Source organism: Calonectris borealis, chromosome 16, assembly GCF_964195595.1.
Source record: "Calonectris borealis chromosome 16, bCalBor7.hap1.2, whole genome shotgun sequence".
Lineage (NCBI taxonomy): Eukaryota > Metazoa > Chordata > Aves > Procellariiformes > Procellariidae > Calonectris > Calonectris borealis.
The window spans coordinates 8581622-8598976 of record NC_134327.1 but is presented as its reverse complement, the minus strand read 5'-3'; the positions used below and the strand labels follow the sequence as shown (position 1 = coordinate 8598976).

The 17355-nt window shown below is 48.6% G+C and overlaps 1 protein-coding gene across 1 annotated transcript; it reads left to right on the top strand.

The window, feature by feature from the left end:
• The first annotated feature begins 137 nt into the window (after window positions 1–137).
• On the top strand, window positions 138–6881 carry ITPRIPL2 (ITPRIP like 2). Its single transcript, XM_075166045.1, has 2 exons — window positions 138–181; window positions 1417–6881. Exons 1-2 carry the CDS (start codon window positions 138–140, stop codon window positions 3101–3103), a joined length of 1731 nt encoding a protein of 576 aa, XP_075022146.1. The 3' UTR covers window positions 3104–6881.
• The last annotated feature ends 10474 nt before the right edge of the window (window positions 6882–17355 follow it).

The window sequence follows — 17355 nt, the reverse complement described above, 5'->3', positions numbered from 1 at the left end:
GAATCTCCAAAGGCTTGCAGGAGCTTGATATGCTCGTTCCTCAGGTTTAATCATATCACCATCATAGAGCTCTCTTCAAGCTAAAGCTAGTTGGGACACAGGGACACATCCTGAAATACAGCTCAGCTACACTGGGGATGGTACAGCCCATGAGGGAGACGTATATGAGATATGAGGAAAGGTAGGCCCTAATCATAGAATCATAGAGTATCTCAAGTTGGAAGGGACCCATAAGGATCATGATCTCTTCAGACCTGCAACGCCCTGAAGCAGAAGTTTGGGTGAAGAAGTCTTAGTGACAGACAAGTCCCAGTGATTTCTATGGGGTTTAACGTGACTGCCCAACTCTCCAGAAGCGCCTGGAGGCTTTGGACGTGCAGTGATGTTTTTGTGCCCGTCTTTTGACCTGAATGTTTGGCCTGCTGTTTGCAGGCTTGGGATGATGGCCGAGGTAGCCCTCGTGTGTGTGCATATTTCTGAGGGATCTCAAATTCTTCCATTCGGTTCGTGCTGAGGGTGGTGCTGTGGGCAGAAGCGTCACACCAGTCGCAGTTAACACCAGCAGGCCTGGTATCATAGTGGCCGTCGTACAACAGAGGAGGCCCAAAGTCCCTGTGCAACAAATCCGTAACTTCTCCCAGCGTTATTTCTTCCTTTTTAGTTCGTCAGTGTCCAAATAATTTGGGCACAAGGTAAAAAACTCGGGCTTTTGAATGATGTGACTGCAAGCAGCTGTTGGTACGGCAGCAGACCACACACACCCCGCTGAATTAGCGGTGGCGGCTTTGCTGTCCCTTTGGCACCGAGACCCTTGGGCAGAGCTGCGAATGGGAGAGACTCCCTTGCAGCGGGACAGACCTTTAACACTTTTAAGGAAAAATGTGCATCGTGGAGCTTGTGACACAGCACTGCTGCCTGGGCAGCAGCACTCCCCAACGCCACAGCCCTCCCGCTGATGTGGGGGTACAGAAACACTCAGTTTTACACCAAGAATCCCTGCCGTATCCTGTTGCAGTGAGGGGGGCACGGAAGCGTGTTTGGCGCCCACAGAGCAGCTCCCGCTCTGCCTGCGGTGCCAGCGCAGGCAGGCCGCTGTGGGAGACCCTGCAAGGCGCGGCGGGGCTCTGCCCTCGGGGAAGGAGCCGCCCGGGATGTGGGGGGCCCGGCCTCACCCGTGGCACGGCCCGGGGCTTCGGGGGCGCGGTTCGGCCCCGAGGCTCGGCTGCCCTCCCTCGGCGCGGCGGCGGCGGGAAGGAGCGGGCGGCGCCGCTCCCCGCCCCGCGGGCGGCCCCGGGCCGTCCGGCCGGCCCCCGGGCGGACAACGCCCCCGGCCCTCACGCCGCGGCCGGGCCCGCCGCCCGTGGCATTTCCTCTGAGCTCACTCGGCGGCTGACGCGGCGCCGCTTCCCTCGGAAGAGGAAGCCTCGCAGCGGAGCGGCGGCGGCAGGCAGGGGGGCGCGCGGCCACCGCCGTGCCGGCGGCGGCGGGGCGGGGGGCAGCAGCGCGGCCCGCGCTGGGGGCGGCCGGGGCGGAGGAGGGGGGCGGCGGCGGCGGGGGCGGGCGCTCCCCGCCCGCGGGGCCGGGCGGCGGCCACCCCCGTGGGCCGAGCCCCCGCCGCGCCGTGCCCGTCTACACCCTCAACTTGCGGGTCTTCTGGCCGCTGGTGACCGGCCTCTGCACCGCGCTCCTCTGCCTCTACCAGGCCCTGCGGGGCGGCGCGGCCGGGGAGGGCGCGGCGGAGGCGGGCTCCGTCCCGCTCCTCAAGGGCTCGGCGCTGCTGCTGCTGGGCTGCCTGTTGGCCCGCTGCTGCGGCGCGGCGGGCGGCGGCCCGAGGCCCGGCGGGGTCCGGGCTGCGGCGGCGGCGGCGGGGTCGCGGCGCAGCGCCCTGGAGAGCTTCTACGCGCGGCAGCTGCGGCTCTCGCCCCATGTGCTGGGCCACAGCAAGGCGCACGTCGGGCGCGTCGTGGCCGAGCTGGTGCGCGCCGCCAAGGCGCAGGGGCTGCAGCCCGGCCCGCTGGCCCTCAGCCTGCGCGGGGACTTCGTGCGCATCGGCAGCGCCTATGAGCAGCACAAGGTGCGCAGCCCCGACTGCTTCGACATCCTGGTGCCCCTGCGGCTGCCGCCCCACCTGGAGCCCCAGCCGCGCTGCGCCGACGGGCTGGGGCCGCGCGGCGCCTTCGTCTGTGGCCTGCGGGCGAGGGTCGGCTGGCCGCGCCGCTACCGGCCCTTCGCCGAGGGCTTCTGTGTGGAGCTGCAGGGCCGCAGCCACCTCTCCTCGGGGCTGGTGCTGCGCTGGTTCCAGGGCCACCTGCAGCGCTGCCTGGGCGCCGTGCGGTACCGGCTGCAGGAGCGCTGCCGCATCAGCCTCTCGGCCTGCCCCGGGCGCCCGCCCACGCTGCACATCCTGCCCTGCTCCGACTACGTCTGCTGCCACATCTCCATGGCCGTGCGCCTCATCCCTGCCATCCCCCTCGGCGACGCGCTCTACCTCACGGCCCTGCCGCCCGAGGGCCCGCAGGCACCCCCGGCCCCCGAGGGCCTCTGGGGCCTCAACGCCTCCCGGCAGGAGCAGCGGCTGCTGAGCTGGCTGAAGGAGCAGGCCCCGGCCTCCTCCTGCCACCTCAAGTGCCTGCAGATCCTCAAGGGCCTGCGGGACCTCCGCGGGCAGGGCCTGGAGGAGCCCTTCTGCTCCCAGTGGGGCCGGGTGCTCTCCTCCTACGTGCTGAAGACGGCCCTCTTCTCCCTGCTGCTGCAGGGGCCCTTGGAGGCCTGGGACGAGCGGTTCCTGGTGGAGCGGCTGGAGGACCTGGTGCTGTACCTCAGGGACTGCCTGCGCAAGCAGGTGCTGATGCATTTCTTCCTGGGCAACGCCAGCCTCCCCGAGGCCGTGGCGCTGCCCCGGTTCCTCAAGGAAGCCGCCCCCGTGAACTTGCTGGCCGCCTTCGATGGGCCCACGCTGGACCTGGCCGCCTTCCAGCTGATCAACACCTGGATCCAGGCCCCGCACGTCATCAGGATGTACAGCAGCCCCCGGTACTTGCGACCAGCGCTCACCCCGTGCCGGCACGTCGCCGAGGCCAGGCAGGAGCCACCGGGAGAGTGAGCCGGTGGCCGGGTGAGCCAGCGTTGCCTGCGGACCCTGCCGGGGCAGCGCACACTCCCAGCCTGCCAGTCCGTCGAGAGCCCGCATCTGCCCGAGGAAGGTGGGATCCGTTTAAATGTGGTTGTGTGGTTTTGTCCCTGACCTGAGAAAACTAGGAAACCAGAGGCCAAGACTTAATGAAATTGTGATTCTTGTTTTTTAATCTCGTTGGTTGTTTGTGGGAAAATTCTGAAATTTCTGGGGAAATCCCTTAGTCAAGAAGCGTTGGGTTCAGTCGACTGTTTGCAAACCTGACTCTAACAGGCTCAAACTGACATTTCTGGAAGTCCATGTTAACTTGTTGTCTTAGTGGCAAAATTGACCTTTTTCTGAGATTTGCTTTTTATGATACAAAATCCATTTGGGATTTAAAAATTCTGTAAGTGCAAACAAACCCTCCCTAATGTACAAGATGCTCTTAAAATGCAATGAGCACTAGAGCATGGGTGTTGATCACTGCTTGAAATGCTCAATGACATGCTTCAAATTTCCTGTGTAATTGAATACATTGTGCTGAATAGAAATATAATATGCATGTTAATGTAAAATTGAGGGAAGAAGTGAAACCTCTCCGACAATAGTATGAAGAATCTAGTTGCACGTTTCTGTGTTCAAGTGAAGGTTAAATTGAAGGGTTGAAATATAGATAAAAGGAAACAAATAGCACTTTATTGTCACAAAGGCCTTCTTTTTAGGTTAATTGGCTGCACTAAATACTTGCTACGGAGGAGGCATTAGTATTTTGTTAAAGGGATGATATTTGAATCATCCTGAAGAAAACCTTCTTTTAAAGAAATACTCTGAGGTTCATTTGTTTGTGGGTTCTTGTTGAGATTTTTTTTTTTTGCCCCGGCTTCGAGTATTGTTTTCTTAGAATTTGCTTTACCTCAAGGACCAAGAAGAAAATTAAGAAATTCTGGTGTTTTTTTTTTTTTTTCTATTGGAACAAACCTTAAAGCAGTCTGAATCTCAGTGCTGTAAGCTGACTGCTGCGCCCTCCTGCTCTCCGGTAGGAGTTTGGTGGGATTTTTGGATGACTGCCTGACCAGTTGTCTGATTGTGGTAGTGTTTTGACCAAATAACCCAATGGGATTTTCTAGTGCTGTGCTATGGCAAATTGTTATCTTACTGCGGGGAGGAGGAAGTGAAATATTTCAGGGTACTTCAAAATTACTTTGCGCTAATTCATGGTACAGTGGCAGTCTTAGCCTATGGATTCTGGTCTCCTGTAAATACAGACATCAGCCAGATAATTTCCACTTCTTGCCTGGTTATGTCCCAGTCGCTGGAATAACCTGGCAAGTTGTAACGCAGCCAGCTCTGCAAATGTCCTTAGCTCCCGGTGCAGGTACCTGGGATACGGGAACCTGATGTGTCCGGGGGTGTCAGCAAATTCAGAATTTGAAATCCTTGCTTTATTGGTCACCTGCTCAAGTATTTGATGTATTAATACCCAAAATGTGTTGCTGAATTGCTGGTTTTCAGGAAGCTGAGCGTGTGCCTTATTATCCACTGTACTGTGTCCTAGGTGGGCAATCTGAAATGAATTATAAATGACCAAGTGTAACTCCTGGGAAGCTTTAGGATATCTAACATACTCCTCCTGTCCCTGATGTACACAGAGATACCAGTGTGCTTTATTCACAGTTCTATGCATCAGAGCACAAAACAAACATTTTCAAAATCTATGAAGCTTTGTAAAAATCTATTTTTCTAAATGGAAACACTCCCTAGGCAGATGTTTGCCTACTTCTGTCTATTTTTTTTAACTGCTCTTGCAGTCTTATTTTCAGGTAATTATAGCCTAGGTCACACCCGCAAGTTGGGTTATTTTTATATATGAAGCACTGTGCTTCTTTCTACAAATACAAATAGTGTATTTATAGGTAGTGTTGATCAAATGTTCTTTGCACATGGTATTTAAGGCTAAGTGAGCTACCTTGGTGTTTTGATATTTTTTTTTTAGTAGTAGACCATGATACGTACTATTTTTGCAGACTTGTGTTACTTGGTATTTGAAATAAAATGCAGTTCTGCAATTGATGCCATTGAATCTTTTGCCCAAAGAAGGACTAGATGACCAGCCCAGGGTATTGTGGCTGCCTGAACGCATGACATAAAAACCCTTTAGCTGTTAATTCTGGCATCATAACCACTTCAGTCAGCTGTTGGTTTGTTTACATCACTGTGCATCCCTGTCTCTGAAGAGTGATCTTTTCTCTGAAAAGGGATGCACATTTGGTGTATATTTAGTATTGCTGCAATACATGGAAATCTGTAATAGCCTTGGTAAGGACGTTCTCACTAAAATGTAGTAATGCCATTAGGAAAAGACAGTTGCATCAGGAAATGCGTGACAAGGAAAGATGGTGAGAATATAAATAGTTTAGCAAATGAAAGTTGGGCTGAGGGATGAGTGAGAATGATGGTAAACTCTCAGTGAAGACGCACTGCAAACAAGCCAAAGGACATGGGAATAAAATTGGAGGAGAGCTATTGAAAGCAAGGCAGATTTGGAGTGTAGGGAAAAGAGATTTGAGAGGGTTTTGCTTTGACAATATTTCCAAAGTGGTTGAATCCATCAGGGCTGAATAGTGAGGCAAACCCTCGGTTTATTAGCCTTGTAGGCAGATCTCCAGTATGAGTTCTTGCTCAGCAAGGCATTTTTGAGTTTGTGATGGCTGGTGATGGGAGAAAATGAATGCATTTGCTTTAACCTTAGGCTTGGGCAAGCTTTCTTGAGAGGGGGCTTCCTGCCAGTAAGGCAATGTACATGCAGTTGGTGGGAGGTCTGAGAAAATCTCTTAGACTAACTTGTGGCTCTGTTGTACGACTGAGATATTAAGTGTATTTTCTTTATCTTCTATAAAGCATGCATTCATCAATACGATAGACAAAAGGAGCTGATGAAAGTTGGGTTCTGTTATGGTATTCATCTTATTCCACAACAAACGTGACAGCACTGGTACCTGCAGCGTCCTGGAGCTATTCCAGGGCCTTATCTGCAAGGAGGTGTACAGAGAACTTGACCTACATGAGTAATCCCATGGGCCTTTTTCCTCCTTCTTCTCCCAACCCATGGTTGCTGTACACAGAACAAGGTTATGAATACGTATTTGTTAAGGTCGTAACTGTTATAATGTACCATAGATTCAGCATGGTTGCCTGTGTGTGTGTAAACTGAAACACAAACATAGAAGAAAGAGCGTGTTATTTAGCACTAATGTGGGTTCTTGGTCCTCTTTATCTGCAACCTAATTTTGCAAAGACTCTATGCAAATGAAGTTTTTATTGAACATTGATTGGGAAGAGAATAAGTTTATTTACAGTACCAAAATGCATAAATGTGACTTTGTTTTGTATTGAAAAATGCTGTGTATTTCTCAAAGACGTTGTTATTTCTTATCTGACTAAATATCTCGAAAACATTCCTCTTTTGATTTTGAATCTCTGCAGAGTAATGTAAATTTTAAGTATCTGTTTGCAATAGAGATTCTTGGTACAACTATTTTTTGCTGGTTAATAATCAGACCAAAGATTAAACTAAAATGTTCAGCTGCTATTGTTTCTTTTTTTAAAAAAAAAGTGTTTCTAGGCTCAAAGTGTCAGCCCATCTTAATGAAACATTTATAAATTCATTTCCTATTTAATATCAAAATACATTTGCACTTTTATTGTTTCCATAAAAAGTTGGTGGTTTTAATATTTCACTGTAGTAATAAACAGCTGTTTTAAAGCATCTATGCCTCAAGATTTAAATTCCTTGTTATCTTTTTTCAGTAAAGGCTACCTGCAGCCACAAAAATGTGATTGGCAGGTTTATGTGCTCTTTAGGAGGAGACTATTAAAGTGGCAAAACCATGGGAAAGCAGGAAGTCCACGCCTTGGGAGTTGTGCAGAGGGATATGGGAGGAGAGCCAGGAGAGAGACTAGAGCACGGCTGGCACCGTCTGTGGTGTTGCTGACTTTTGAAATGGAGCACGTTGGGGTTTGTGGCTGTCTCGCTCAGAGGTTAAGAAGGCATCAGTTCATGTTTCTCTGGCTCCAGTTTCAGGTTGCTGCATAAAATCCGCTTTTTCTGGTGCTTAGTGAAGAGCTAGGACTTCATTTCACAGTATCTCTGTGAGCTTTTCCGTATGGTATGTACAGACACGTCTCCGTTCCAAACTGCGCAGGTCGCGCTTTATTAAATATGGAAAAAGTCCTGCTGAAGCCAGCAGGAGTTTTGTGGATGGGCCAGCAACTTACCTGTCCTTTATTAGTCTTTGGTAAGATGCCAGAACTGTACACTCATGGGTTGTGCTGATGTTCCCTGTTAAAGAATGAAATAACAGCAAGACCCATAGCTTTTTAATCATTAAGTCAAAGCTAGGCTGCAAATAACTATCTCCGGATCTTTGTGTGCCTGCCTCTTACCTTGCAGGGAGCAGCTTCTGTGAGAGGGGCAGCAGTGGTTGGTACAGTGCTGAAGCAGCCCAGCTGGCTAACGGACTTCTCGCTGGCAAAGACTGGAAGTGCCAACACTCAGTCACCCAAGTCAGTGTGGAGGAAGTATATTTAGATCTTTTGCCTCTCTAATAGCATTATCTCATGTTAATAGCTTCCTTTAAAAGCAATAACCATCCTCTGGTCTCCATTCATTCCTTGCTCTGAAATATTTCTCTGTTTGAAGCCTGAGTTTCTATTCAGCAGAAAATCATTAAAGAAACATAGGAGTTTCCTTTCGCGATAAATCTGTTAACAAAGAATTAACTGGCCTAAGGACTTGCATGCTTGGTGTTTAAAGAAAAGCCTGTTTGCATCCAACTCATTGGATAAATTGTTTAAAATCTTTCCATCCCTGTGCAAATACCTCCTTTGTAATGCAGCCAAGGTCAGTAGTGAATTGCTGATTAAGGACTGCTAATGCAAGTTAAAGTTGCCTGGAAGGGAAGGGACTTTTATTTGTGCATCCCATTTTCATAAGGCTCCAAAAGAGTTCAGACATGAGAAATTTGCTTTTCTAGGCTGGTTTGTTTCCTGTGTCGCCTCCTTAAATGTCTGCCTGGTGAGTCTTCCCTGAGGTAGGTGACATTCTGACTGGTGATAATTAATTTGAGTAGCTGGCAGAAAAGCAGCCAGCCCCACTTCGTTGGGCCGATAGCACTGGGAAGCTGGCGGTCGATGTAGGGGCAAGGACCTGTACCCCTTGAAGCACAAGCACGTGGATTTGCTTTCAGTGCTTGCCGATGCTTTAGAGCAAGCGCTCTGCTTACTCGAGGGGTCTGAGTAGCTCACAACTCCAAAATAAGCAGGATATGGAGGGCTGACCATACTTAGATCTGCCTGTACATTATATTACCGTTGTGGGTTTCTCAAACATACGGTATGCCTAATTAAGAGACTACCTGTGCTCTTGTGTGTGTGCCTGCAGTGTCCTATTTTAAATATGTAACCAAGAATTGGCATATTTGCAACTCCTTCATAAGAGATTCAAAGCACCGTAATACTCGATCAGCAACAGAGCTATAGATAACGTACGTTCTGTATCTATGCGACAGTCTGTTAGGATTCAAATAACGATTTACATGTAAAACTCTTAAAGGTTGTTAGAAATGCGTATGCATCAAATGTCATCATGTTAAGGAAGCCTTATTTTTCCCCCTTAAAGGATAGCGATGCTGATTCAAAGACTCAGAAAATTTCTGTGTACTCAAGATACAGGCATCCATTTCTTGAAACCCCTGGGAATTTTTTTTTCCCCCTAAAAGCAGGACCAAAGGTGCATACAGGATAATCAGTTTTGGGGGCTGGACTGGATGTAATAAGGGTTTGCTAGTGTTTTCATGACACTCGTGATCCTCTATAGGCTTCTATTCCTGCCACAATCCTGTCCATACAATAATCTGGGTGGGAAAATAAAAGAGAGAGGCAAGGAATCAAGAAGAGAGGAGTGACAGGGGTTATGCTGTAAAGGTTACTAGCTATCAAATTAAGGATGAAAAATTACCCATGTGATGGATTTCTAGCAGAGAAAATGGAAGAGTTGCTTTGGAGAGTCTTGCTGTTCTGACAGAAACCCGCTAGCTGTAGAAACAGAGGAAGAACAGTAGTAAAATCCAACAAGATAGCCCACTTCGCTGCTATTTCAGTCTGCTCCTTTCCGGTTTCAAGTAGGGGAGAAGAGAAACTTAGAGCTGAATTCACTGGTAAATTAGCGTGCTTACTAGCCACGCTTCAGGGGAGGGCAAGGGAGAGAGCAACTCTCGGCTCGTTCTTCCAATGTTTTATTGTGTGCAACATTAAAACGCTGAAATACAATACTCCCATCAAGGGAGGGAGCGCTCAGGAACCGTTTGCAAATCTGCCTCCTCTGCTATCCCAGATGACCATCTGGGATCACTGGTTTTAAAGACAAGTCCCGGTCGAAATTCAGCTAGGTTTATGTATGCTGGAAACTGCTCCTGATTTTCCCAATTCCTGCTGGCACGGCACAGGGAGCCGCTCCGCTGCCTGTGCGAGTGAAGCGCCGGAGCAGGAGCTACAGAGGAAATGAGTCATTCCTCTATTTCTGTTGCAAAAGACTTCTCTGTGCTGTACAATGCGTTTAGGAATATATTCTTATGGCTTCTTGGAAATTCGCCTGCTAGGACCACGTTTAGGCATACAAACATCAGTGTATTAACAGGCACATGATAGACTTTCATTTGATTTTAAATATGTTGTGCAGACTTGGCTTCTGCGGGGAGGTGTTGCCCAGGGTCTTCCTCGAGCTGGTATTTCATGCAGCTGTCAGTTCTGGGTCTGTCTGCTGACGGAGGGGCTGCTGCCAGAGGTGGTTGTGTGAGGGTATTAGTGCGTCTTCTGAGCATCTTAGTTTGTCATACACGCTTGGAGGCTTGTTTAAGTGCGTTTCAAAAAGAAGAAACTCGCTGGTCATAAGGATTGTGAATCATGGGCACTTCTCCAAAAAGTATTTCTGTATGGAGCCTGTAAGTGTTTTCACAGAAGCTATTTGAGATCACCAGCCATTCAGACCCTACCAAAACTAATGACATCTCCTGAACATTAAAAAAAAAAAGGGGAGTTTGTGGGAGAAGAATAGCAGTAGACTCTGACAAACCAATAAACCCATTTCTCCCCTTTTATTTCAGTGTGGTGTTTTCCAGAGCGCTGCAACCAGACGTTAAACTGGGTGTGGGGAGGATGGCTGGTTTAAGAGGCACGGTGCGTATGAAGCATTACCTGATGAGACAGCATCAGTCCTCTGTCTCCTCACTGCTGCCCTGGCAGGTGGATGACTGAATGAAGTGGACTGGCACTCAGCTGTAACTTCTGCTGCGAGAGCGCAGGAGATCTTGGTAAGAATTCGGCAAATTGTCTGGTTTCAAATCTCACAGGAGTCTAACTTGTTTAGGAACAAAGCAAGTCTCAGACAAAGCTTTGTCTATGCTTATGGATGAGTTTCTTCTAACAGTCTACTCATCTCTTGGCTCCTTGAGTGGCTGCCTACCTTGAAGTGCAGAGTCTTTGGGATGTCCTGCATGCTTCCACCTGGCTGAGAGCACCAGTTCCAGCAGAGCATGGGGGCAGCGCAACTGTCCTGTGGCATTTACCCCTCACATTTTAGAGGTGCTCCTTAAAATGTTCCCACTTTCAGTATAAAGACATGGTGGGTGCCAGAGGGAGAGAGACTGGTAGCAACTTGTGTGGTATTCTCCTTGGAAATGCTAGTAGTACTCAAAGAAACGGTGCAAATCCAGAGCTTATGTGAACAGCGGTGTTTTAAATTTGTCTTTTGAAATCATTCTCATTACCCAAAACGTTTATAAGGACACACAACGAGCTTTCAACACTCAATTCCTCAAGGAAGAATCGTTATGGTCGTGCAAAATGGTCCCTATGTCAAGTGGCAATTAAGAGCTAATTATAATGAGATATGGCGGGATGAAATTAGTATCCAACTTAGAGCAACCACAGAAACATCCATGTAGGTAAGCTAGAGGGGAGATGGTGGGAGAAAGGGGAAAGTAGGGAATGCAGCAGCTACGCTGCAAGGAGGGGCAGGTGCATCACCTTGGAGCAGATGGCGACGAACTGGACGGTCATCAGAAGAGTCAGCTCTCAATAGAAAACGTGACGGCTTTTCTGAGGGCTAACTCTGGGATTTGCATGAACTTCTTCGGCAAAAGCTTTCAAGGCTTGGAGCTTTCCTGGAAGAAGATGTGGTTTGAGCGCTGCTTTCTGCCTTCCAAAACGTCAGCTGGTGAAAGTGCTGTTCACCCATCTCCGGCAGCTGGAGGGGTATGATGTCTGCTACCTGAAAAAGGGCTGTTTTGGCAGTGAAATTAATCTCTGTGGCCGATAAAGACCTTTATAATGAGACTTGCATATCAAAGGGCTCTGGGAGTCCAACAGTTTGAGTATTTATTTGCCTGACTGCCACTGGAGTAGCTGCATGTGAAGTGCACAGGTATTTTATCTGAATAAAAATTCTTGCTCTCAGTGGTTGGCAAACACAGCTGCTCAAGAAACCGGTGAGTTGCAGAGCAGAAGTTAACTTTAGGTGGATAATGTGATTGAACACAGGAGCCCACACATACCGGGATACGCCGTGCTGGCTGCTCTGGCATGTCTTTGCCTCTCGAGAGCGGCTAGGGTTTGTTTTCAGCAGATTTTTCCCCTGCGTGATGGGTCCGGGCTTGTAGAGGAGGCAGCCCCTTGCAGCGAAGGGAGCAGACGGATAACTCCCGTCTCCCTCCCGCGCAGTATTTTCATAACCTTTTAATGGCATCCCGGCGGAACAGGGACAGGATGGCGATCGCGCGCTGGCCACAGCCGCTCCATTTCTTCCAGTGGGGGAGGAAGCCAGGATGAGATTGGATTTACTTTTTTCCCTTTTCTGCTTGGAAACTTATTTGCGTTGCTAACGAGGTCCCCAGTTCAACGCCGTAAAAGGGATGCTGCAGGGAGGGGGACAAGTACGCTTCCTCCCTTGGGAAAGGCCTAATGCAGTCCTTGACTGATATAAACTGCTTTTCTGAGGTCAGTGGGCATGCGGTTAGTCACCCGCGATGCAGGTGATACTGGTTGAGCTATTGGCACAGTGGGATGAGGTGGCAGATAGAGCTGGACCCGCACCGGGACGTTGCTCAGGAACAGAGACATCTTCCCTGCTGGCACCAACAGATCAGCTGCAGGTTTCTGGGCACAATATGAGGGGAGGAACATACCCTGCTGCTCCCCGAGTAACGTGGGGAGCAAACGTGTTCCGAACTAATCCATAAGAAGAGGTTTCTTCAGTCAGAGCCCGGGGGAACGCCCAGCGGCAAGGAGGAATTCTATCACCTGGAATTGAGCTGCTCCTGCAGACTTTTGTGTATGAGGTGGCTCGGTCTGTGATGAAGAGAGGTTTGCCTTCCAAGTTCAGCTCTGAATCGGAATGGTGGAGAGCACAGTGTGTTGCTCTGTGTAGTGATTTTGGTTTCCATTAATGTCCAGAGACGAGATTCCTCCTGAGAAGGAAATTTTAATTTGGAAAGGACTTGGTTCATTTATATTGGTTGCATTTAACTGGATTTACAGATTCCCTCTTCAGCAGGGCTACGTCCTAGTGAAAACACTGCAGGGTAAACGCATAGGAATGGGGTGTAGGGGAAAAAAAATTAACAACAGAAACAGACAGGTGAAACCGAGGTCCCTATGAGGCAGAAATATTCAGTAATTCCATGTATTTCTTAGCTATAGCACTGCAGGGCTTTAGAATGCAAATTATTCTGTTAACCCACCCAGTTTAGCTCTACTGCGTAATACAGTATTTTGCACATCTGCTTAATGAGATGGGAAAACCAGATGTAACGGTCACTGCTGCTGCGAGGGGAGGATTGGAAAAGGAGCCTTTTGTAATAAAAATAGCCCTGCCCTTTTGAACCTGTTGAATTCTGAAGCCGACATGGGCATGTTTTTGCAAATGATGATTTGGTATTTGCAGCTGAATGATCCTGAACTCATTCCCGTAGCTGTTCCTTCGCAGCTCAGAAGTGGGTTTTACTGCTGTTGATACTGTTTTTTCCAAAAGCTTTAAGCAATCTTTTATTTTTCTGTTTTGGTCCTTTCTTTCATAATTTAAGAGTTTTTCTCTTACCAGCCATGTTTAAATGGTTTTGGATAACTTTTGCTACATTTTACAGCTGCACAGCCCCGGGGCTCAGTTAGAAAGCCTTGCTGATTTAGTTGAAGAAAGTGTGCTTGACCACCTCTGTTTCTGTGTTAACTTACGTCTTTAGGCCACTGCTGGAAAGGAGAAAACTGTAAATGCCAGTTCCTCCCCCTCCTCTTTCTAGGTTTGATATAGTTTTTAATATTCATATGAATAGGAAAGGAATATTTAAAATTGTGACTTATTAAAATCAGTGTGAATCAAATAGGAAGAGTCGTAGCACAGTTATTCAAACAGCTTCCAGAGGATAAGAATGCTCTTCTAAAATAAGTCATCCATGAGTTTGTAACGCAACCAAAACCCTCTGCATTTATCTTACAATTTTATCCTTGCGTCTCAGAGAGACAACCTCGAGTGAGCCTGAGCCTGACTTTGCCTTATTCTATAAAATCCCACATTTGGACCTTCTTAGAAGATATCCTCTTACTTTTTAAGATAGGCACTCAAGATATCGTGAGTATCTTTATCTCTAAAGTTGTGTCACTTTGGAGACCTGGGTTCTGTCTCCCATTTGCTCAGCCCCCCCTTGCCGGGGTCGCTCTGCATCCCCCCGGTGCCTGGGAAGCCGCGTCTGCAGCTCCCATCCAGCTCCTCTTGGTAGGAATGACTCTCATTCTGCTGAATTTGTCTTCCCGAGAAATGGGGATAATACTTCTCGGCTTCAGAAAGGCTGATGTTGCTCGTTTCTCAGTCATGAGAATAAAACAAATACTAAGTAGAAATTTTCTATAAAAACAGAACTCGCTTCCTTAGGAATTTGCTTCAGTGGGGACTATGAGATAGTCTCTCTCTAATGATTTATATGGTAAAAATAGCTCTGTCCTATGTCTGCAAACAGTTAGAAATGTGAGCCTGGAAAAGAAATCTAGCAGCTAACTCCTCACCCTTACAGCTGGAATAAACCAATCGTAAACAAAATGAATTACAAAAGAAACTGAAAAACTGAACTTCCCTATAAATACAACATTCTCTCCTCGGAAGTCTGAAAATACTCCAGGCTTTTTAGCATGACCCAAAATGTACCGTATCCAAGCTTTTTTGGCCTAAAAGCAAGGAGTGAGTTCCAAAGCAGAAGAGTCCTGGCAGCACCGAGCCTTCTCTGGGGGACTCTCCAGCTGCCGAAATTGCACCGAACCAGGAGGGACCCTGCAAGCGAGTCCCAGGCAAGAGAGGTCCCGTCTTTATTGCAAAATGAGGTCGTCGAAAGAACATGACCTCAAATTCATATTTACACGTGACCTAGCAGTCACCACTTGCCTTCAACACTGTTGCTGATGCTCACATGTAGTGACACCGCGTGAAGCCACCGAGGGCTCTGCTACGACGGGACTAGTGCCGAGACGTGGTCAGCGTGTTGGAACCCAGCACCACTTAACGGGGCGGCAATGGCTCCCTCCGGGGACGGGTTTCCTTTGAGCAGGAACTTGGATTCAAGTGCTTGATACAATAGTACGCGGTGCCTGCCTCCTCGGAGGCTGCGTGCCCTTTGGCTGTGGTTTTTATCTCTGTTTACTATAGAAATAGCTTTAGTAGATTATGCTGCGTCATTCAGTTCCCTGCCAGAATGTATGTTAAAGACAAAACAGAAAGCGTGAGTGCAAGAGAGTAGCTGTAATTTTTATAGCATAAGCAGGGCCATTATAAATTATACGAGGCAATGAGGATCTTAGGATTTTAGATCAAATTTAGCCACTTTATCTGGAGACTTAAGAAAAGAGAAAAATGTGCTTTTACTGATATTGCCAATTAGGGAGCTGCCAGGTGGCCAGTTAATAATCCAGATGCGCCGCAGAAGATGCAGCATCAGCAGAGGCTGTTTCTGAAGTGAAGCAGGGGAGTGCTTTCCAGGGCACAGCGAGAAGCCAGGGGAGCGCCAGCGGTTTCCTCCCGGCCACGGGCGTGAGTGCGGTATGGGAGATGTGACAAGAGGGATATCCCGGGGCAGATAATGCCAAACCAGAAAGGGATAAGAGCTTTGGAAAATTGCAGAGAAGGAGGATGTAATATAATATGGCAATGTAATATAAAGAACAGTTGGCTACTGAAAATGCAGAAGCCTGGGAAATGGTATCTTGGCTTCGAATTGGGCATATTCATAGGCATCCATGGAGTTGATCAGCTAATTTAGAGACGGTTGAGACCAAAGGCTGGATGAGTCATGGAAATGGGTTGTAGCACCTTCCCCTTTTGTCACTAGCTGGAATCTGTGTCTGTCACACTGATGTCAGCCCAGTTCCTGCTGGAAACTGCATCATCGCTGGCACAAGACCCACTGCTATGACCCTCGTATGCCTCAAGGGGCCAGAGCTTGGGACGGAGGCGCTGGGGACCCAGGCTTCTTGCTGAGCCCCGGAGTGCAGCGGGAGTGATTGGGAGAAGGGCATAACCTTTCCCTACTCCAAACAACGCCGTCTGGGTACACTGCTACCTGGGAATTTGGGAGAAGGGATTGAAGGGAGCACGTGAGCCTGGGTGGGCAGCCGGTGGGGTTTAGCTTGCACCTTTGCCGTCAGCAGGAAGCAGAACTCAGCTCAGGACACTTCAGGCATTTTCTGCACTTGTAACGAGGCACGACACAGACCCTGACACCGACTTAGTCCTAGAGCTAGAATAAATACAGGTTCCTACGGCAAAGTTGAAGCTAAAGCTAATCCTTGCTGCTGAAAGACTATGAGGTGTGGGGCCAGCATGGCAGAGCTGTCCTGCCCCAGAGCAAACTGTCCCTCTCACTCACACTGCGTGTCAGGTCTCTGCTGGGACGCAGCTGGGGGCAAAGGCAGGTGAGCAGAGTTTGCTGCTTTCTACTTTGACAGCTGGGGTAGATCTGCTTCTCAGAGCCTGGCTTGCACTCCCAAATAGGGGTATTTACCCAGTTTTTTTCCCCCATGTGCCACTCCGCTGCTCAGGGTCTCTGCATCAGTGCCCACTGGCCCTTCATCTCTCCCAGGTGCGGGTTGCAGGGGACAGTCAGGCTCCTGGTTGCCCAAAACTTCTTGGATAAAACCTCATGGACTTGCCTCTTCAGGGTACAAACACCAAGGCAGAAAAAGGCCTGAAAAACCACAGAGGGAAACCGCGTTTCCATGAAACTTGTAAGGAGACAAGCATGTTGCTAGAGATGGCTCTGGAAGAGTGAATCCGAGATGCTTTTGTTGGAGGGGTGATGCTGTGGGGAACGAAGCTAATCCTGTAATGATGAGAGACACTGGGCCTTTATGGGCTGCCAACACCTGTGGGGACGCACCAGGTACAATGGCTTGCCATTTATAAAAACATCTGGAGATAAGAAGCTTATTTTTAGGCAGAGTGGTAGCCGACTATTCCAGCAGGCTCAAGGGATGATGATAAGGACTTGGCATATGAACAGCAGAGTAAGACATCTCATCTTATCTTGCGCCACCACTTTTCTCCTCGCTTTCCCCCTTGCAGCAGAAAAAAGCACTGCCAATTGCTTTAAGAGGATTCAAATGAAAATCCTTTAAAATAGTCATCAGATTTCTTTCCTTTCTTTCGCCACTCTTTCATCACTTTTTCAGAGTGATGCTCCTCTCTTAACTTTAAGGCATGAAGCAGCTGAAAGGCTTTGACTAGGGTTTGGAAGACACGCGCAGACATGGCATTTTGAATACCTGCAGCCCTGGTTCTGGTTTGTCTGAGAAGCTGCTGAACTGATTTGCTGGGCTGGAGGTAGATTTTGCTACTTGCTGGGCTGGTTGTAATGATTCAAGCGCATGCTCTGGATGTGGCTGATGTTATTCCCAATGTGTATTAATATCAGTAAGAACAGAAATTTATCATAAAATCACATTCTGCAGAAGCAGTGTTAATTACCTTGTTTTCTGCGTAGAAATTTTGCATTTGCAAGCCTCGCCATCTGCATTGCAGCCATTACATGTGGGAAGTATGGAATGTGTCTTATCAGACACAGAGCGTGCACAGCAAAGGACATCCAAAGGTCATGTTGTCATCATGTCAAATGGGTCTGTTTATTCTGAGTGCTGTAGAAGCAGAGCTT